This window comes from Gobius niger, assembly GCF_951799975.1.
Source record: "Gobius niger genome assembly, chromosome: 10".
In the NCBI taxonomy this organism is placed as follows: domain Eukaryota; kingdom Metazoa; phylum Chordata; class Actinopteri; order Gobiiformes; family Gobiidae; genus Gobius; species Gobius niger.
Window position 1 is genome coordinate 22,993,313 of NC_136861.1, and position 23,389 is coordinate 23,016,701.

General features: G+C 40.3%; 1 protein-coding gene across 1 annotated transcript in view; it reads right to left on the reverse strand.

Moving 5' to 3' along the window:
* Window positions 1-374: 374 nt before the first annotated feature.
* The window catches only part of prkcab (protein kinase C, alpha, b), a 102,506-nt gene continuing 79,491 nt past the window's right edge, over window positions 375-23,389 (reverse strand). Inside the window, 14 exon segments of the mRNA XM_079563940.1 lie at window positions 375-617; window positions 620-754; window positions 4,349-4,489; window positions 5,003-5,110; window positions 5,944-6,024; window positions 6,568-6,706; window positions 7,164-7,226; window positions 7,552-7,643; window positions 8,546-8,719; window positions 8,859-8,999; window positions 11,782-11,811; window positions 12,783-12,876; window positions 14,050-14,184; window positions 15,431-15,587. Coding sequence (XP_079420066.1) covers window positions 519-617; window positions 620-754; window positions 4,349-4,489; window positions 5,003-5,110; window positions 5,944-6,024; window positions 6,568-6,706; window positions 7,164-7,226; window positions 7,552-7,643; window positions 8,546-8,719; window positions 8,859-8,999; window positions 11,782-11,811; window positions 12,783-12,876; window positions 14,050-14,184; window positions 15,431-15,587 — 1,589 coding nt within the window. The 3' untranslated portion in view covers window positions 375-518.

A 23,389-nucleotide genomic window follows, 5' to 3' on the forward strand; every position in this document is an offset into this window, starting at 1 on the left:
AACATACAGCATCATGTTAGCATTCTCCGTTATTTATGTATTTATAGGCTGTTGAACCACTTTGCTCCTCTCCATGTCTTTGTATCTGTATTTAGTAGAAAACTATATTCATATTTCAGCAATTGTTAAAGTAGCTTTTGAATAATTAGAGAAAAAAATTTCTCCAAATTGTTTTCCCCCTTTACTGTCTTCAAACATGACCATATATGGGCGATTCCAGAGGTGCCGTCTGTATCCATCATGCCCTTTAAAACTCACGGAGATAACGCCGATCACCAGACAACACGTCTTTGTAAAGAATTGTAAAAGCGTGTCGTCTCGCTGACGAGGCTAAAACATGTTACATTTTACACAGTTTACACAACCTTTAGGAAAATGGTGAAAACACAATAGACACATTTATACACAGGAAAAGATCACATGTAAATTATTAAATTAAATTAAATTAAATTAAAAGGAGATTGAATTGGTTGAGAAACGTGTAATTTGCAGCGCTGTTTTGACGTTTATGTAGCCGGCTAATGTGAAATATATGGCAGATGTCTGGGATTTGTAGTTTTTTTTTTGGAAGAGTCCTCATATTTCCTGCTCATACCACGCTGTGCAGTGACGGATGGAGGAACTGCGGGTTGATGTAGGAGAAGCCGGCAAACTCGCTCTGGTCAATGTTGGCGATCACCAGCTGGTCCGGCGGGGTCAGGACGGGCTGGGTACGAGTGAAGAACTTGTCAAAGTTTTCAGCGCCTTTGCCACACTGGAAATAAACAAAACAGGAGTGATTGTTATGAGCTAAACCTATAACAGATAACAATTGCAATTTTCATTTCGATGCAAAAGTTTACAGCTGATATTCTAGTCAAAAAGTAGAATGAGCCTTATGTTTTGGATTGCCAGATGTAAATGTTAAAGGTCTCTTACTAAGCTAAGTACTTGCTGATTAAATCATAGCACCTACAGTGGACCTAATTCATATAACAGTCTTTTTAAAGTGTTTTACCATATTTTTTTAATGTAGTTTTGCATCGTAATCACTTTAGAAAACATTTACTTGGAGTCACAAAACCATTTTGTAAAAGGCTTTGACGCTTGTTAAATGTAAGGAACAATAATGATTAATTTGATCTGTGGCTTGTAACTTCAAAACATCAGACTTTTTCATGTCGGTGCTTTTATCAGACAGAGTGCTGACAGTCCCAGAGGGAAGGTGTAGGGAAATGTCGAAGTGCGCTGTGTAACCAGGCAGAAGTTGTAATTAGATTAAGGGCGTCCACAGTGGAGGTCAGCACATCGCTGTAGTGTGGCTCTGGGCTGACATGTTTCAGACATGATGAAAGCAATGTTTCTCTTTTGTCACAATCAAAATCCCTTTAGTGTAACTCAAGCAGCTTCATGTTGTTTTAATAAAAGACCGTATTGGATTGAGTTCAGAGCACGTGCCACATTTGATCTCTACTAACAGCAGCAGCACAATAAACCTCGCTCGTCAGTGCCATATACAGTCACGCAGCAGCAACAAGAGCAGCCAGTGCACGGCGATCTCACACCACAGCACCACAAACAAGCTACTTCACAGGCAGGAAGAGTGGTGAAGATGTTATGGTTAAGACTCTGATGGCATCAAGATGGAGGCACGATCACCCTGACCCTGCGCAAGGGACGTTTTAATTAATGATCTGGTGAACAAGAATATTTCATTGAGATAATAAGGCATCAACAATAAAGCATTCCAAAATATGCACAACAGCAATTGCAAGATCTGCAATCACAATATGCAGCTGATTGTCCCAGGACATGTAGTAATAACAGTAACAATAATAATGATAATGCATTAGTCCTGCGTAGCTCTTTTCCCGATGCTCAAAGCCTCTTAACCATTTCACACATACATGTAGCCACAGCCGCCCTGGGGAAGACTCCGCCCTCCATTGACTCACACGCACACTACATTCACCCAGGCTTTCTAGTGTTCCCCGACGGTTTCCCATCCAAGCACCAACCAGGCCCTACAGTGCTCAGCTTCCGAGATCTGTAGGCTGTAGCATAAATAAATTAATGAAAATTTAATAGATGAAAAACAGTTAGTAAAACAGTAGAATTTTAATCATCTACATAGTTATTAAAATAGAGACATAATCATTACTCATATTTAAAGGGGCTAGATGCAAGTTGGCAATTTTATGCTCACTACTGCCACCTCAGGTCATACGTGTAACTGCCGCATGTAACGCTTCCTCAGACATGAAGGACTACGACAAATACACACAGTACTTATAGGGTGTGTTTGATTAGCGAAGTCACATGACCAGTCACATGTCTGAACAAAAAGAAACAATCAAAAACAAATATATAATCAAAGTGCAATATTTACAGCATTTACACATAATTAACAATTTATATAAAGATACAGGCACACTGTCTTGTTTAGTGTGAGAGCTTAAATGATTGTGTGCAAAATTTGCTTTTGTTATGTCAACCTTAGGGTACCCGTCATCTTGAGTAGCAAGTATTTTTTCTATGTGTGCAGAGGGTGTCCTAAGTTGGTTTTAAGTAGGTATAAGTAGTGTTCAACGACCAACATAGTATAACGTCGCGTAAAAAATGGAAGTTGACATAAAATAAATAGCAACACTGCAGCCATGTAGCAGTGTTGGCTATTTTATTAAGGCCCGAAACGTTACATGCGGTGTGAGTAATAAACACTTCTTCTGGGAGCTACTTAGTTGTGCAGACTTTTTTCTTTCTCATCTTCATAGTCTATTTTGGTCCTGTATACTATTAAGATTGGATGTGCGTGTTTTTCCTTTTTTTAACGCACACGTGTAACTGCACCTTCTATATTAAGCTTGTACATGACACCACTTCGGACCCCAATTAACACCTTTTATAGTCCCTTAAGTAAAAAAAAGTGTTTGTAGTGAGGATGAGGAATGCACATCAAAAGTGCGTTCTCTGCAGACACCTGATCTCAGGAGTCCTCACAGCACAACCTGCTTTGGTCGTATAAACTACAACTGCAGATGGGAATCCTGAGTGTCCCTCCAGTCTACTCATGACGTACAGCGTGACCGCACAGTGCACAAAGCCGACTCAATGGACCAGTCTACACTTAGCAGTGTGTCCTCTCTGTATGAATGGAGAATAATACATTCGCTATGTAAGCCAACCCATTACTGCGGCTGTAACATGGACAGCGAGGGAACTCTGCGGTGAACAGGGCTATTTATAATCAACCAGCCCGAGGCTCAGTGGCCGAGCAACACAGAATAAAGGTGGGCTAGTGGTGACAGGAGAAGCAGAGGTGTGAGGAGTGTCAGGCTAAACGGCTGGTGGCTTCAGCTGGGGCTACAGCGACATTAGTGGCGTTTTACACATTCAGCAGCTTCAAGCAGCACTTAGGTTGCCATACAGTGAACACCACTTACTAAAATAGATAAAGAAGAAAAGGAAAATCCATTTAAGATGATATAGTGCACAAAAATAGGCATAATTATATACATTAGAGATACTGAAACTTTTGCTTCAGATTAATGACAAAAATGTAAGAAAAACACATTACAAGTTTTCTATCAATACGTATGTTCTTGTCAAAATAAGGGGGGGAAATGGCTTTATTTAAGCCGGTTAAAGTAGTACTAAGGACTTGTTTACCTTAATAAATCCTTTTCATAGTCCCTCTGGGGGTAATACAAATGTTAATGGGATGATTGGGAGGTCTCTCATCTCCCCCTGGTGTCTCTGGCCAGAAAACCGCAATTGCAACTTTGCTGCCACCGGGTCGGTGTCACGAATACACACTTATAGAATCAAGAAGAAGAAGCTAACATGCTAATGGATAAAGCTAACTGTGGGCCAGACTAGTGCCACTTAAAAAGTATTTACATCCAAGTTTGAGTGAAAAAAATTATCTCCATTGTGTAACTGGATGTACAATATCACTCTCTACCTTTGTCCTTTCTGTCAGCGTAGTATTTACTGTCAAGGATTATTAATGCATAAAAAACTGCAACATGCTACGACACCTGCAGTGGCGTTTATGGCCTCTAGGGGCATGAGTTACTTAGTACTGCTTTAAAAATGGGGTTAGTTTGGTAACATCAGACTTAAGGTTTCACAGGGAATTTAATTTAGTCATTGAGTGAACTATTCATTACTGGGAAAAACAATCAATTGTCCTTTTGTTTTTGGGAGCTAAAGCTCATTATATAAAGTTAGGGAAATAAACAATAAATATATCAAAATGGTCTAAATAGTAGTCGGGGGATGACTTTAACAGTTCAATAGATTTCAACCTTTTTTCCAAACACACACAACACAGTAAACTTTGCGCATCTGCCAACTAAATGCTCACCACTTTGGGTTTGAAGGGGGGTTGGACCTCTCGGTTGGCGAGACGATCCCAGTCGATGCGTCTGAAGAAGGCCTGCTCCCTGATGTCCCGCTCCCCCTCCGGTCCACAGCCCAGGCGCTTCGATGGATGCTTGGTCATGAGCTGAGACATGACAGGACACACAACAAGCTTAACAACAATTTCACAGACGGTGGAGCTAAAAATGTTTCACTAAGGCTTAAAAACAAAGTCAGTTCAGAGGTTTCCAAACTTTTCAATTCTTTTTTCCGATGGTAAAAGACCAGTCTCTTTTGAAGTTGTTAATAAGATGTTTTGTGACAGTGAATCCCAACATGCTCAGGGAGTCATGTTTGCTTTTCTATGACTCAGGCTTGCATCCTAATTGAATCTACTCTGGTGTGAAAACTGAGAATGAAAACTCATTTCCTCGCAGGTAAATAATAATAGAGATGCATGACACCGCGTCTATGTGATAATATTGTTAAGGCCCAGGTGGGAAAACAGAGGCAGGTGTGTCTGAAAATAGACTCCACCAGACGCTCTCTGCGGCGAACAAAGCGGCACAACTATATCCAACATAATGAAAATCATAAATAGGATGAAGGGTTTAAATATAGTTCAACATCACAAGGCAGTGAATGGAGCGGCACTTACTCCTTTGCAGATGGACACCGCTTCTTTAGATAAGGATTTGGGATATGAAACGTTGTGCTCCATGATGGACTGGAAGAGCTCGTCCTCATCTTCCCCGTCAAACGGAGGCTGAAGAGGGACAGAGGTTGTGAGAAATAGGGATTATAGTTGAGATTAGTGCTGGGTAGCCTTGAATGATACCAGTATGGTATTAAAAAAAAAGTTTTGGTACTACTGGTATCAAAAAAAAAAGTCGAAAACAGGTACCGAAAGAAATATTTAAATCTTTATATTCAAGTTCTAATGCTGCTCAAAAATGGGGACGGAATTGGGGTGGGTGAGAAAAAAGTGTCACAAGTTAAAAGAAAAGAAGTGATACACAAATTGAAAAAAAGTGGGAAAATTGGGAAGAAAAAAAATGGGAAAGGTTCAGAAAAAAGGGAACAATTGGGGAAAAATATGAAAAAGTTAAAAAAACAAAAAAAGAGAAAGAACCAGAAAAAATTTGAAAAAAAAGGGGGGAAAAAAATCGGAAAGATTTTGAAAAAACGTGGAAAAAAATGTAAAATTGGGGAAAAAAATAAGAAAAAATGTCAAAAGTGTTTATTTCTGCTCTTTTGTCGTTAAAGGAAGTTTCTTGTTTCACCTCAAACTAAATTAGTTTGAGGTGAAACAATGATACAAATGTAAAAGTGTTAAATGGAAGAAAAAGATATAATTAACATTATTAATCTGTTTGATGGTTATACATGACAAATAACTTAGCATAAAAATATCGGTATCGAAAACCAAATATCGTTAAACTACTGGTATAAACAAAAAAGTGCAACAGTACCCGGCACTATGGGACATTTTAGGATTTTTACATGAAGTTTCTTTATTTTTTAGAAATTGGTGGGTGTACTGTACTGTTCTTATACATGTGTGTCTGCAAACGAAACTGTATCAAATGAACCAGTCACCTGTCCCGCAAGCATCTCGTACAGGAGAACTCCATAAGCCCACCAGTCCACTGACTTCCCGTAGGGCTGGTATGCAATTATCTAAGGACCACAGAATGCAATGAAAATCATGTTAGTGTAAAAAATTATCTTGAAACTTTTGCCAGTGCATTTAATCTTCTGTTGAGATAATGAAAAGAGCGGCAGCGATATATATTGGAAACTCAAAACCACCGCTACCAAATAGAACGGTCTATTTCGAGTTGCGAAAACAAAGGGATCTTTTCGCTACCAGCCAATTTGCCTTCCCACTTGTTACGCCCCCACACAGACACACACACACACACTCTCGAACACGAAGACAATCCGGCAGCGAGAGAAAGCGCAGCTGCACTTTTCAAACGCTTACAGTTCACTAAAGAGCAATTAGACGCTTTGCTGCCGACACATATCAGAAAAGGAGACAGATACAGTGCAATTTAGCAATAACTTTGGATCCTAGGATACGACTTATCAATATGACTCGCGATTAAACATCTCCAGACACGAAAGGTCAGAGTAGCACAAATGTGTCTGCTGTCCATCTTTGTCAGAGGAAATATACTTTGACACAACGTAAAAGAAATCGTAGATGATGTGTGTCACCTCGGGAGCGATGTAGTCCGGTGTGCCGCAGAAAGTGCGCGTGTTCATGCCTTCGTACATGTTTTCTTTGCACATGCCAAAGTCCGCGATTTTAATGTGGCCTTCGGAGTCCAGCATCACGTTGTCCAACTTCAGGTCCCTGCGGCAAAGCACAAGTTTAACATGATTCACGAGGTCACGCGGTGCAGTTTGTCTTGTCACACGGCTTCAGGTATCCCAGCTATCATTAACCATCGCAGAGTCACGGATTTGACATTCAGCAGTGACGCTTACATCCATCTCAAAATAAAGTCAGGATGTCAAGTGTAGGGCATATAAAAAGCCTTAGGGGAAGTGGTGATTGAAACAAAGTGTAATGTTTGTCCCCAGAACATCTGAGACACAAAGGTGAACAAGCCAAACTCACATAACTAAAAGACTTGAGTAGCACATTAAAAAACGCCCATGTCAAATATGTTTCTCTATCCAGACGAACCGACCTCATAGACGGTTTACTCAACTTATCAGAAACATTTTGCCTAATTAATGATGAGAAAGAACTAACCCTAACCCTGTTTGCCAGTCCAGTCATTAGTCATTCACACATTTATACAAACCTGTAAATGATTCCTCTTCGGTGCAGGAAAAATAGCCCAACAGCAATCTCTGCTGCGTAAAATCTGCAGAGGAAATTTTTTTTATAATAAAATGCGTCACCATGTTTACCCTTTGCATGCTAAGCCTACTATTTACAATACAAATCAACCATTTGAACGTAAAGGAAAAAGCTCAAGGCTACTGATGCATTTTCAACAAGGATCTGCACCACAATTAACAGAAAAGAAAATTGTTTTTGAAACGTTGAAATGTTTATTGGACTAGATTCCAAAAACAAAGCTGTCCATTGTTATTGGTTTGGTTGGGAAATGTCCCAGTGTTCAGAGTAAAGGACCTACGCATGAGTGCCTCTGATCTTCTGGTGTGTATAAAGCACATTGTCCTTACACTGCCTGTGGCTCTTTAAATTTGCCCATGCGCTGGATGTGATACATGAGGTCGCCTCCGTTGATGTACTCCATGACAAAGTAAAGTCGGTCCTGGAAAAAAATAAGAGTATTGTGTATAATATGTTGGCATTTGTCAATGTAAGCAGAATGTCAGCAGAGAGAGTTACTAAATGTACTGAAGGATATATTATCACATTCAAACTTTTCATGGCTCATAATATTTAATAGAGGTGATGACGTACAGGTAAAATTCCTATTGTTAATAGTACTGGTGAAATCAAGGTCTAAGTTCTTCTTCTGAACATGGTAAGAACATAGATATATCATCAAAAATCAGTACAAAACACTACACCCAAAACCACTAAGGATCTGCCCCTCTGCTGCTTTACCAACAAAAGCCACCCCAGCCTCTACCAGCTGTTCCAACAACCAAACGCCCCCTAACTCAGCCCCCACAGCCTGTGCCCAGAGCGATACTCTCACTGGCACATCCTGCCTACATCATCCTGAAGGTCTGTGAGAGCATTCTCCCCAAACCTACAGTCGAGCCACACAGATTGCAGAGGGACAGTCAGACTGTCCGATCGGAGAAATATAATTGTAAGAACATAACGTCCAGTCCCACAGAAATAAGTTTAATTTTGCTGATACAGCCAGGTCAAGGGCTTAATAGCCACAAATACCTTTAGATATTTCTGATAAAATAAATTGAGCTTCACATGTTTGAAAAACGCACCCTATACTTTTACGAAGTATTCCTTGAGTCACCCTGTGTGTGTCCACGGCCTACGTCATCTCTAATATGAGTGTCTTTGCATTCAAAGGTGGTCTCTGCTCTGTGATTTGTAAGGCAAGTAATAACTGCAGGTGGAGAGACGGAATGATCGATGATGGTGATGATGGCGCGCACAGACGAGAGCTACAGCTGAAACGATGATGAATGCACCATTGTATAAAATGATGAAAATGGTTGTGTGCGAGAAAGTACACACCACCGTCTGGAAGCAGGAGTGTAGCTGTGTGAGGAAAGCCGGCTTGTCTCTTTGGGCCAACACGCGCTTCTCCACCATCGTGCATTCCACGTCATCGTCCTGGATCACCACGTCTTTCTTTAGGATCTTGATCGCGTACAGCTCCTCGGTTGACTTCATCTCAGCCAACATCACCTAAAGACGGCAATGTCATGTGCAACATTAGGACTATATGATGAAGCAAATATTCATCTTTTTTTCCGGTACCATGCTATTTCTATCCTATTACCATGCTGTTGGTGTGTGTTAAAGTAAACTGCATTGTTTTCCAGACCTTGCCAAAGCTGCCTTTTCCGAGGAGAGCCAGGAAGTTGAAGTCACTGAGTCTGACCCGGTCCATGTTGCCAGAGGGGAAGCTGAAGCGCCGATGGTCGGACGGTGTGATCACTTTCTTACCGTGGCCGAGCTTGGCTTTCTATGATAACAAAAATACACTGAATTGATTTTTTTGGTTCTTTTATAATATTTTGCATTATTCAACTCATGGAGACACAACTTGTTTTACTTTTAGAGCTCAAATAATTATGTTTTACCAAAGCTGGGCTGTATGTCGGTTGTTTATTGCTTCGTGGCTTTTTGTAGTCCCAGTCCAGCTCTGAGGACTACTGTTTAGAAGGCTCACCTATTGGTTGACTGAATACATAAAGAACATTGAGGCTCCATCAGTGTAAATGGCAATGTATTATGGACCTGTTGCCATTCATACCGGGCAACCTTCTTTTCATTTCTATTTTTCGGGCCGACTGTCAGTGGCGGGGGGGGGGGGCAGCCGTCAGCCGAGCATCCCTGCAGCTAAAATGACAGGCCTGCCAGGAGACACGCACTAAAGGGCAATTAGGGCCTCGCCAGCACCCATCATTGCTGTCTCAGTCTGCTCCAGGAACCTTTAGCTGGCAGGACACCAAAAGCCGTTGCCAAGGAGACCATATCAATATGACCATACTACACTAGGCATCAAAAACTTGCATAATAGTTACACATTTGAATATGGAGATGCATAACTTGGTGAACTGAAGAGAAATGTCATTGTATGGCCCCTGAATGAATGAGCATATTAGATCAGCTGCTGTCATGGTGTCAAAATGAAAACATAAATGCAAGAAAGTTAATGTGAGTGAAGTATAAGATCCACATTGCACCAGTCTTGTGATACAATGCAACAGTGCCACTCGGTGTCCAGATGTGGCATGTGCAGGGGGAAGCGTTTCTGTGTTAATTCAGAATTAGTTAAGATGATAGTGTCCATGCATCATGTCCAAAAGGCCTTCTATAGTCCAGAGTCCAGACTATAGAGGAGGGACCACACTTCAGCCAGTTTAGCAGTGCAGTGGTGAGAGAGAAACTCATGAATTTACTAACAACATCGCCATCTTGTGTGGGGAAAGGGCAGTGCATGTGTGGAGCTTATCTCCTACCATCTAAGAAACATTTTCCCTAAGATTTCTATGCCATCATTATGCTGCCAAACCTCTCTTCAATCTGGGTAAAATGTAAGTAAATTGTACAGAAAATATGTGCCTTCCTGATTAAACCTATTTTTCAAGAGTTGTTACCAGGAGAAGCTGCACTACCCCGCTGATGGTAATTAGTGGTTATAATAAGCCATTTTTTTGGTGAACTACACTGCCCGACAAAAAAAAAAAAAGAGTGTCCACCTGGATCAAACTATTATGATCCTGGGGTTGCTGCTGTTGGTCCGGTCTAGGTTCAGGTTCAGCAACACTATGTGGCCAAAGAATGGGATCAGCTGACTACCCCAACATCCTGAATGACCAGGTTATTCAATGGATTTCTTCTTCCCTGATGGCATGGGCATATTCCAAGATGACAATGCCAGGATTCATCGGGCTCGCATTGTGAAAGAGTGGCTCAGGAGACATAATATTAATACACGGAGTCCAGATCTTAACCCCATTGATAATCTTTGGGATGTGCTGGAGAAGACTTTGCGCAGCGGTCACACTCTCTCATCATCGATACAAGATCTTGGTGAAGAATAAATGCAACAGAGGATCTTTTGACATTGCAGAAGCTTTTTGAAACAATGCCACAGCGAATGCGTGCTGTAATCAAAGCTAACGGCGGGCTCACAAGTTAAGTGCATGTGACCGTTTTATTTGCGATGACTTTTTTTTGGTCAGGCAGTGTACTTCAACATGACCCTAACTTCATTCACAGAAGCATGCGGTAAAGGTTAAAGGTTATTTCAGGATTTTTGACATAGGGCCTCATTTCCTAGTTATCCAGAGTGGTGTTGATTTCTGTAGATTTTATTTTATGTTTGAATTCATGCAGCCCTTATATTTGAAGAGTTTAGTGGTGCTAGGCTAGTGCTAGGCTAGTGCTTTGCTAGTGCATGTCTATGGTAACTAGTAGCCTGCATTAAAAACAGTCTGACCCAAGCAAGGTGCACCTGAGGCAAATCATTTACTGATATAAATGTCTGTGTTGACTGAATATTTTTTGATATATAACCATTTTGCATTTAAAAGAACTTATGTTTGAGCGGCATCAGCTTCCTGGTTGTAAGCTACGCAGCGGCGGAGTGATCTGCTAGGTTACCGGATCTACAGTAGTTTGTTTACCTGCGGCCGGCATTACTAGACGTGGAATTCACAAAGGAGCTTTATATAAATCAGATATGGCAAAGTTTGGAGGACTGCCCGATGATTTTGAAGAGGTTTTAAAGCAGGCTACTGGTTACCATAGACATGCCCTAGCCTAGCATGAGCCTAGCACTAGCCTAGCACCACTAAACTCTTCAAATATAAGGACTGCATGAAATAAAAAATAAAAAAATCTCCAGAAATCAACAACTCTCTGGATAACTAGGAAATGAGGCCCTATGTCAAAAATCCGGAAATATCTCTTTAAGTGCTTAATTTGTCATTGCACATATATATATATATATATACAGCAAAATGACATCGATCAGATGCAGGATTAGTCTTGTTATATGTGTGAATGTGATCAACTTTTCATTCACTGTTCGTCTACTGTCTACAGTAATGTAAATCAATCGGGAAACAGCTGTGGTATGTCTCAAGGCCAGCTTGACTCTTATGCAGCGGAAAGCTTTTGTTAGTAAATTGATTCATTTGCGGAAGTCCGACGACAGAGATCCACAAACAATCCTTATCTAAAGTGAGATGCAAGCTCATAGCGTTGGAAGAGGGGACAGAGCAGGCAGGGGCTACCTTTAGATAGTGGATATTTAACTGGCAAGCCTAGAAAAAGAAAACATTAATCATTAGAGGGTTATTTAGTGAACGTGTGTTTGCTTCTTACTGGAACAGGTTCAGAAAAAGCAACATGTTACAACGAACACAAACAAGAAAAGCATACATAAAGAACATATAATAATGCATCTCTCTTGCCAGAGGGGGGCATTGCAGCCTTTTTTCCCCTCCAGTTTCCACGGCAACGACAAGCTTATATGAACGCTCTCAAAAGGATAGTCAAGGTCGGGGCTTTATGAGGAGAAAATTAAACTCAAACAAAAAGAGTCTGCGGAGAGATAACAGTGGTATTGGAGTATTGACAAAAACAAAGCAGGCCTAAATGATGGCGCAGCCTCGATCTGCTCTGAATAGGTTGTTTTTGACAGATATGGTGTTGGAGAACTGTTGTTGGGAAACAATAAGTGATACAGACATGCAAAAGAATACAGATGAATGGACACTAGAGGGAGCAGTACACCGAAAATCAAAACCAAGAGTTTCTGCTTTGGTCTGTAAGAGTGATAAAATGACCGCTACATATACAGAAATTATTTACTAAACCATTTCAACACAGGTCTCCGTCAAATAAATCGGAAGCTAAAGGCGGTCCAACGATGCAGTATTACAGCATGTGACCTTTTCTGTGGTGATTTATTTTTTTGGTCAGGCAGTTTATGTAAGATAATATGCTGTGGTGCGTTTTTAAGTTTACAGCTTAAAGTGAATTATGAATCACACAGGAACAAATGTTATCAGAGTCTAAGTTTGCATTCAGCTCACTTGTTAATAACATGTAGAAGGCGGCCTAAAATAATTTCCTGATAAATGTGCAAATTCAGCAGGACGGTGGTGAAAAGTACAAGTGGCAAGCAGGTTACCATGGTGACAGAGGAGGCGAATACGTCGGACTGTCAATAATATATAATAGGTGACTGTGGAGAATAACATTTAGTGCTTGAAATCTTGAAAACCCTCACCTCGAATTTCTGTCGCAGTTCAAAGTTAACATCATCAACCTCTGGGATGGGGACGTTGTAGTATTCACCCTCTTCCTGGTTCAGCAACTTGTACCTGAAAAAAACAAAACAAAACTACTAGGCTATGTTCACCACTGTATTGTATGTATAAAGCTTGTGTCTACAAAACCACATTATTTTTCTGGGATTCACATGACTAGTGGAGTTGTTGTTATTTCAGATATTTGGACATGTGGCGGTTAATGTTTGTCTCTGGACCAAAATGTCAAATTTCTATGGCACTGTTAAAGTCTTTTGGTTTTTTTTCAAGTTTCATAAACATAAACTAAACCATAATGGCATTAAAATGAACTCTACTTTTATTTCCACGCCTGCTTTGTCTCGAGATCTGTCTTTCCCTCAGATGACCCTCAGGCTGTGTTTAGACTTTAAGTGGCAGCGGAAACATGGCTTTGGAAAATCCTGAACGGTGTGTTTATGAATGAGTCTGAGAGGAACCTATTACTATCAAACTGCTACTCCTTTTCTCCATGGAGACGCTATACATTCACGATAAGCCATATTGAAGTCCAGTGCCAATTTGATAAAAGGTTTGTAACTATATCATTAGTGTATTGAACTTCACAACAGACTGGAAATGACTGGACTTTAACCACACTCTCGAACTAAGTACTACTGACGTCATGGTCAGGAGCTAAGTACTTCTGACCATGAACCTAGCTCAAGATCTGGATATTGTTAGAGACTTTTCTAGCCCTTGCACAGCCTTACAAGGACACCTCTCATGCTGCCCATTATTGTCATTCTCTATGAAAAACTCCATCTATGTCTTAGCGTTGTGTATGCACCTCCTTTGGCACAACGTTGCCTCACAGACGCCTTATCCTCCCCACTTATTAATGCTCCTTGGCCAAGTTGTTTCATACAAGCCTTAATGGCATTCTTGAGGATACTTTTTAAACCTCCTTCTGTGGAGGCGCAACGAGACTTGAATGATCAATACTCTAACGACCAATAATACTAGACATCCAGAGTCTCCTGCCTCTCTGTACAACTCTACAGCAGGACTCATGAGGAGAACATGTACTTCTCCCACAGATATGAGACGGTTTGCCTTGAGGCACTGGCTGAAGGACGGGGCAAACACAGAATACAAAAATTACAACATGACTATTACAAGGGATTGGAGCAAATATCATGATGAGCAGCACAGATGGTCTATTGTTTGTTAGGGTTGAAAATGCAGTTGAAATTGATCGGCACTGACCATCCACATGTGGGAGCCTTGATGAGCTCTGAGACTCCAAACGACATGGAGCCCATGAAGTCATTCCTTGTGGTGCGGTCCCAGTCCCACACCTCGATGGACAGGCGCCGGTCTTTGTCCGAGGCCTTCAGCTTGCTGCACAAACACACAAATGAGTTTGATTCTAAATTATGACAAGGGAGAGCTTCACAGTTGTTCAAAGATATAGTAATAATAAGATTAAATAATATATGTACAGAAAAAATCTTAAAACTAAACTTGTAATAAAATAAATCATATGGGTCATGTTCAACCCCTTATCACCGTGTGTCGCTAATTCACGACATACCGCTTCCTGCAAGACTCCACTTAATTTAGCATCAGCTTGAAAGCAAAAACACTGATAATATATTTTTTTATATAATTGGAAATAGTGCATATGACACATTAGACAGTTTTGCCAAAACATAATAATATTTTGCTAAAGATTGTACCCAGCTTTTTTTGTTTATAGTTTCACTTCCTTATTGGACACTGACAGGAAGTGACATAGATGAAGGCAAGCAATTTTAAACTGTTGCCATGCCAACAATGTTAAGACAATGGGAAATTAATGAGTCAAATCGCTATGGACCTTTACCTTTATCTATGTCACTTCCTGTCAGCAGCTTAAAAATTCAAATAAAAATAACTCTTCTACCCAAAATGTCTTCATTAAAACTGCTGCTTCACTGAAATAAAACGATAATTATGCAACTGATGAACTTGCAACTGATGTTGTCCTTCTAAATAAGTCATATTTTAAAAGCATTAAAACCTGTCATATGCACTTTAAAGAGGAAAATGCTTCACCTTTCAGTACAGAAGTGTTCATTTACACTATACACTCTCCAAATTTCTCGGAATGATTTAAGGTAATGTACGATTCATTAAAGTCTTAATGACAGCACTTTTCATAGTACTCTTTACCCCTGAGTCCAACTTCTCTGAAAGGGACTGCATAAAAGCATGAATAGAGATATGCACAAAGTGGTTTGGTGAACATGAAGCTGAATCAAAAATCTATTTATTTGGCCGCTTCATTTCTTGTGAAGTCAATTTTATTTATTTATTTGACCTTTATTAAACCAGGAAAGTCTCACTGAGATTAAGAATCTCTTTTTCAGAGGAGTCCTGGCCCCTACATGTTTTTAGTGGTAGGGGAAACCCGAGTATCCGGAGGAAACCTACGCAGACACAGGGAGAACATGCAAACTCCACACAGAAATACCCCCGCCAGGTGGGAATCGAACCCGGGACCTTCTAGCTGTGAAGCACGAGCGCTAACCACAGAATTATGCATTAATGAAAGTAAATGTTTTGTTCAAACATGTGATTATATGTGCATCCGCGCAGGGCTCACAAGGTGAAGGACTCGTTCCAGGTGGGGTTGAGCGAGGAGCGGATGGTCCTGGTCTTCTGTTTGGTCTCATTCTTCGGATCCGGGATCAGTTTGAGTTTGACATATGGGTCTGACAAACCGTTGGGGTCCATGGGAATCAGGTTTCTGGCCTCACCGACTAAAAAAGAAGAGGAGAGAGCGGCAGAAAGATCAGACACAGATGGTAAAATAGCTTCTTGTTTTGATGCTGGTGAGTCATTACAAGCTTCTTCAGAAATAAAAAACAGAAACGGTCAGGAAGTGTGATGAATCTCTTGGTTCATTGTCACACCATATGGTATTTTTTAAATAAAACAAAGAACGTGTTAATAGGGAATAGTAGCATTAATAGATATGACATTTGGTGTGTTCTTAGTTGCTTGGACATAAATAATCAGTTCTTAGAATCTTAGTTATTGTAGTCATCTGTCAGAGCGAAACCTAATAAAAAAAAAAGTACAAGCCCCACCACAAAGGTACAATAAAGTACGTAAGTTTTGTACTTTGTACTTCAGTGTAGGATAATCAATGCAGTCAGTCTCGTTGACACTGGTGCTTGACGCTTGACCTCTCTTTTATTTTATCATTTTAATTTAAAGGTATCACAGTGTCCCCATTTCACATTGGCAGAGCTGCTTTTTCACAAAAGGTGCCGTGAGGTCAGTACTTAGCGATAAGTGTGTCTACAGACTGGAGCCCACCGCAGATCTAGGACTACAGATTTAAGCCCCTCATTTTCAAGATAGGAACATTTCTGTGTTAGGACAAGAACAGAGCACTCAAAGAAGACTGCTCTATCTAAATCCCAAACCCTTACTCTTAACCAGTTTGTCAACAAAAGTCATGTTTCGGATCAAAATGAGCATAAACAATATACCTACAAATGAAAGCTGCTACGCCTTCAATAGAAACAATCGAGTGTGGTATAATGAACATAGTTGTTTTAACCTAATTATATTACAATAAGGAACACATAATAATCAAAATAAGAATAGGTTCTATTTATTTTTTTGAGCAATTGTGCAACGTGAAACATAAACCAGTAATAAAATAAAAAAGTCTAGAAGGACATGCAAAAAAACATTGAGCAGGCTAATGGACTTAGCCTTCTTGCTAACAGAATCCAGTTTTGCTGAGCCCAGGATGAAACTCCCAGCAACTACAAAGGAAAGAAAAGAGCAAAAAAGCAGGCAAACAAGCAAGCTTCTGAAGTACCAGATACACAGGAGTCTATGGCAGAGCCCCAAGACACAGATACAGATGCTCAACTTGAGGAGGATCACACTGAAATGCTCCAGTCTGATGACCAGGGTGACTGCAGCACCTCTGCTGCTTCAGAGTCCCAAACGATGCTCCAAAAGACGAAGACCTCATTGACGAGGACCATGATGTTTTAAACATGGAGGTCCAGACAACGGAGATCCAGCCATTGCTGCAGTTCCTCCATATAGCTGCTAGTCTCCTATTGGAATGCACTGCACGCTAAAAACAACTTTAAAGACTAGTTTTTAATTTTCCTAAGCTTTCTACAGCTAGATATTCCTCCTGTGATAATGCTGGGTTACGTACAATTAAAGAAACCAGGCTGGTTTTCTTAAGAAAACATTTAGAAGTCTCGTACTAATGAGGCCCGGACTGTTAGCATTGGGGCTGTGCGAACTACACGCCACGTTTTTTTACTCATTAATTGTCAGTGAGAGTAAATACTACGCTGACAGAAAAGACAAAGGGAGTGAGGGATATTGTACATCCAATTAGACAATGGAAATTCTTTTTTCCACTCAAACTTGGCTGTAAATACTGTTTATGTGGCAGTAGCTCGTAGTTAGCTTTGCCCGTTAGCCTGTTAGGGGAGATGAAAGACCCCCCCAATCATAGCATTAATATTTGTATTACCCCCAGAAGGACTACGAAAAGGATTTATTAAGGTAAACAAGTTACTTAGTACTGCTTTAATGTTCACTCCAGAAGTACTGAATATGAACTGTTGAATGATAATAAACATCACATTAAATTCAATACTTTGTGTATGTGTAAGAGCTTTATACAAACTTCAATCTTTCTTTTTTTTGTTCATGTGTGACGGCTTATTATTGTATTGAAATAGCTTTATAATGAGGAAACCTGTTGAAACTGAAACTTTTTCGACGCTACTGGCACTTAGATTTAATAAATTCATGATCATCTGCAGCAGTCCAGTTATTACAGCGCTCCGGCCTGCAGGTTCATACTTTCGGGAACATTGGCACCTCCTGGCACGTTGTCCTGGCGGTGGGTGACACACTTTGGTCACAAAAGACGTATCTGACGTAATAATAAGGTGACGCCGGTCTTGTTGGGAGTTGCATCTGTTGTTTATCCGTGCTCAGGCGGTCAGTGAGCAGCCAGTGTGCAGGAGGGAGCCATGTTTTCCCCCCGTGCAGTAACTGACACATGGAGCATAAGAGTGCCGTCTCATAGCAACAAGAGCCAAGCAACGGGTGGAGCGCGAATGCTACCTTCACCATGGCGACGGGATACAACGAAATGGCCAGTGGCGCCGCACTGAAGAGCGCAAACAAACACCTGTCAGTCAACGCTCTCATGGACAAAGTAAATAATGAACAGCGACGGGAACAATCAGCAGCATCATTACATTACGATTAAACGATATTTCTTTAATCATCATTATAAGTAAAAAAATGTGTATCAAAATATTGCAATATTTCTGATAAAACTCGTAATGCACACACATTTCGTTGGTACTTGGTGTAACCTACAGTAACATTGACTTATGCTCTCTATCTGAGCTGTGGACGTCATAAGATTATTTATTGTGACAGAAAAATGAAAGGAGGAGGGATTTCATCTATCTACAGCGAGTCTGGACTTGACAGTGCGGTGACAGATGAAAAGAGGCCGAGCAGGGTCAGGTTAGAAACTGTATTTCTCTGCTCCAACTCAAAGCGCTGCATATTTTCAAGAAAACCAGCGCAGTTCTGAATAGAGACTGCATATCTCAGTTAGTGTGAATGGGTCCCACTCATTATACTAAACAAAATACACTTTTATAGCCACACATTAATATTCCAGGGCTCAGGGGAGAGGTGGCAGTTCAGCTACAATAACAAGTTTTAATCAGTTTAGGGTTGGCAATAAGGTCGTCTCGTTATGAAAAAACGCTGTCTACACGGGATAATGATGTTTAAAACCCAAAGGCCAAGCGACTTCATCATGTTTATTGTAAGCAATTTTTGCCATCTACAGTAAATGGCCAAAGGAAACCTTTCTCTTTCAAAACAAACACATCCTATCTCCTTGTAATTAAACATGAGCAGAGAATACGAGAAAAGAATTTAGGTTTATATAAAGTTATGTTTGAGGATATTATGCAGGGATTGTGTGTGTAAAATAGAAAGAGTTCTGCCTTACTTTTTATAGGTCTAGCTTGTATTTCATTCTCAATTTGCAATTTTGTCTGTGCAGCACAATGTGAACAGTGTTGCACATTGTCTATTTCTACAAAATTCAACAATATTTTTAAAGATTTTATTACATGTTTTGTAATTTCACCCATATGTCGTTGCATTACTTTCCTAATGTATGTTAAAAACTGACTGTGTCCTTGATGTCTCCCACCCTGTCTGTGTAAATGCTGTGAGTGAGTGGATGGTGGTGGTCCGGGCGACCGATGGCGCAGATTGAAAGCCTGACTTTTGTCAGTCTACCCCCGGGCAGCTGTGGCTACAATAATAGCTGACCACCACTGGATGTGAAATGAATAATAATCAGATCAGGTCATCAGATCATGTAGATAAAATATACGTATTTTTATTAGCATATAACCTAATATTTTATTGTAGCATGTGTGTGCTATTTTACCAGAGTGCCATTATTTGTACGTAATATGATGAATTTTCTTTGTTTTTTAAGAATTATGTAGACTAATGTGCCTATTTCTCATGGGGGGGGTCCACAAATCCCTTTAACTGTAATATTGGGGGTCGTGACTCCAAAAGGTTGAGAACCACTGGTCTATATAATTCTTACAAGACAGGGAAAAAAAACAAATGGCTAAACACATTTATAAAAATAAATAAGATCAAATCATGACACTGATAAAATAGCACACACACATGCTACAATAAAGTACAAATAATATCTTAAATAGTGTCATATTTTTTATCTGATCGCGACCCCCAGGTTGAGAACCACTGGACTAGAGTGATAAAGAGTGAGAGAGCCTGACACATTTATTACTTCTCCCACTAGAGGGCAGAGTCGTCCAGTATTGTCAAGGCTTTGTCTCAGATGCACCTTTCTTCTGATTTGATGATGATACAATCCTCAGTAGAAAACTCCAAGGCGGCCAGTACAAACATAATATTCACTGTCAACAACAGAAACTGATCCTCTTGGTCAGCGGCTTGGCGCCGAATGGCACAAAACCAACTTTGCACCATGCTATTATGACTCCCTCACATACCATACAGTATAACATCATCATAATCAAGGACCATTTCTGCCGTTGCTTGGATACAAAAGAGCAGCTCGCCTCCCTCTCTGCGCTCCTTATGAGGTAGTTACCAATAAAACTGAAGCTACAATAATGTTACCCTACCTGGCTGTCACTCTGTATTACTTTGGTCTAATACTAAAGGGAAAGCAGTGTCAGCAACAGAAAGACGAGAAAATATGCTTCAACTACACGCAGTTTAATGAAAAAGACACACAAAACAAATCAAGAACGTGGGCATCAAACTGCGTAGTCTGTCCATTGCTTCTTTTCTTTGGACGTCGGAGAATATAATTAGACAAAAATCCTCACAGTGGCTCAAAATGCTACAAAAAGAACACAATAAAAAAGTTAATCATTTGGGGGCAGATCACCAAAAGGCTCCAACTTAGTTTTACTGTTGTATTTTGCAACGTTTCAAGACTGCCCAAGCAGTAATACCAAGGAACGTCATCAAGAAATGATCAAAAAGACTTCTACGTTCTTGGGCTTTATCTTTTTCATGCACATAATTACATGACTTGGGCTGCAAACGGGCCAATAGAGCAATCTTCAAAAAAGCCTTTGAATTCCAAATGTGTTGTTGCATAACAAAACCATGTGCATCCAGTGAAGGCTGATAATGTCTGGGGAGAGCAGTGCAGCCAAACGGGAGCGGGAGGATCCCTGCTGCTCTGCCAGGGATGGAGCATGAGAGAGGGTAAACTTAGCATCAAAATCTGACAAAGGCCTGGCTTTTACTTTAGGCTTAGATTCTGTTGAGGGAAGGTGCTAGATTATGCTATGCTTTACTTTACTTACTTACTTTACAGGTCCCATGATGTGCTCTATTCAGGCTTTTACACCTGCTCTGAACATCTTTGTGGGGTAATTTACCGAGTGCTTGCTCATGTGTAAAACGAGTGGCCTGTGCGAGCAACATTCTCTAATTTACAAATAAGATGTGAGGCCCTAATGAAATTGAAACCTGTAAATTACAAAACAAAAAAGCTATACACAATTTTCCAGCTTGCACTCACTGTTTAGCCCCTGTCTTGATAACTAAATGATAAATTCATCTTTTTTTTGTAGCACAACGTAAGATAATGTATGCATCTGGAAAATACCCCTATAAGTTATACGGTATGTAGAAGTGCATACCGGCAAAAGAGGACAGACTTCTTTCTCTGCTCCAGTGACCGACAAGCAGAACATGAAACTTCGGAAATCATGAGCTACCGGAAAACGAGGTCTTCTGCTCTGTTATTGAAACGTGCACAATAAAATAAACCCAAACAAAGCTACATCAGGCATATTTTTAATAAGGATATAACATCAGCCCAAAAATTAATCGTAACCTCCACATGAACCGAGCACATTTTCTCCAGTTTGGCCCAAATCTAAAAGCTTCTTTAAAAAAAAAGAAAGGAAAATGGAGGTGAAAATGTGACACAAAACATGCCTAAAGAGTGATGAAAAAGCAGCATAAAAGCCACAAAAGAGTGACTAAAAACGTGACAAAACCGTGACAAAATAACCCCGATAAAAACACGGCGAAAAGGTGACAAAAAGTTTCAATCAGTTATGCAAGTCTTAGCTTTCAAATGAGGTGTTACACTGGCATATATGCATCGAAAGGCTTTAAGATTTTGGTAAAGCTGAACTGGAGACATCGGTTAAATGGAGTGGTAAGAGGTTTATGTTTATTGTTTGATTTTTGTAATACAGACAGTCCTACAATAAAAATGCTAAAAAAAAAGAAAAGAGAAATAATAAAAATTCTAAATGTAGCTTTTCTGTGCTTGTATTTTATGTGGTTGTATAACTTTCCATCAAAATAAGGCTGAAACAGCATCATATCAAGTCCAGTTATAAATAAATTCTTTATGCTCGCCGGCAGCGCTGTGAGAGATAACTGTGTGTGCACAAGTTCTCACTAAAGTTCAAATGCCTACAGTAATAATCATGCTATTGTCTCCGCCACATTTTTAAGTAACTTGCAACAGCAGCAAAACACAACCACAAACAATAGCCTTGCAATAATAATAATAATAGAACTTTCACACACCCCCCGAAATTCGCCAAGAACAAAATGCAAGTTTGAAATGTACACGGTAGGGCAGATTTGGCTTTGGGTACTGTCCGGGGATGTACAAAAAAAAAAAAAAAAGAGTATTCTTGTTCATGCTTTGAACCTGAGGCATGAGCATGTCAGCTGTGGGACTTTTCACCCTGAGTAAACCGCTGCTCCCACTTTGGCCTTATCCTCGCGCGCCCCCAGCAGCCCGGCTCAAATCACAAGGATCTTACACGCACACGCCTGATTATGCTTGTTACTTTAGGTAAATAATCACAAAAACAGAACGCTGGAATTAACAACGCAGAGTCGTATAAAGTTAGAAACAGTAGCCAAGAAAGAGAAGTCAACGCCGAGGGGGTTGTGTTACAGGGGACGTGTTTGTTTTGGTGGAACAGATTTAATCAAGCTCACAATGATGCGGTGAACCAGGGGGTACCGCTTGTCGGCTGAGGTCAAAGGGAGCTGCTGGGGATCTATTGAAGGCTCTATTTATTTACTTTCTATGTTAATTGTTTATACTTCATGACAACTGCGCCTGAACGACACTTTCAGCATTACCTTCACTACAGTAACCGTTTTTTCAAAGCTTAAACAAAATGATAATTGTAACGGTTCACATTCTTTTCCCCCTTGGTTGTTGTTGAGTGTTCTTGTTACAGTGTCCATGTTCTTTGTGTTTTATTTTGACATGTCAGTTCTGTCTTTGTGTCCTTGCTTTGTTTCCCTTGTGTTAGTTGCCTGCCCCGCCCTAAAGTGTTTCACCTGTTTCCTGTTCCTAGTGTATTTAGACCCTTGATTTCCCCTTGGGTACATCCAACACCTCAAATGCGCCGCTTCTATGCCCTGATCTTCGCTCCTAACCCTTACGACGTGGTAAGGTCAACTGTTAGATCACTATGCAGTTGGGGACTAGAGCTTCAACAGCATTTGCCCAGGCTGCGTCTGAAACCATCAAATTGTAGCCTCTAAGCACTAACACTAGCAACTAGCTCCTTAACCTTTCATGGGGTCGACTGTTTGACCTCTATGCAGTTAGTGAACTAGAGCTTCAGCAGCATTTTGAACAATCCGTTAAAAGTCCTTAAACAGGGAAAAGGAAGTGACATCACCAACAGCTGTTTTTCTTCTTCTTTAAAGTTATTGGTGGAGTGCAGGCCAAACAAAAGTGCATGTCGCCCCCTAGTGTCCAACAACAACATAGTGTCCAAACAAAGACATTTAAGGAGAAAAATAAATCCAAATGATCCACACATTTCCCTTTAGTGTTATTTTATTTCAACAGCTGTTTCTTAAAGCTACAGCAGCAAATGATCCATGTGGCTTAAGTTTCTACTAAATGAAAACAAAAGCATTTAATCCGTTTACTGAGTTTCCTCTTTAACACTGA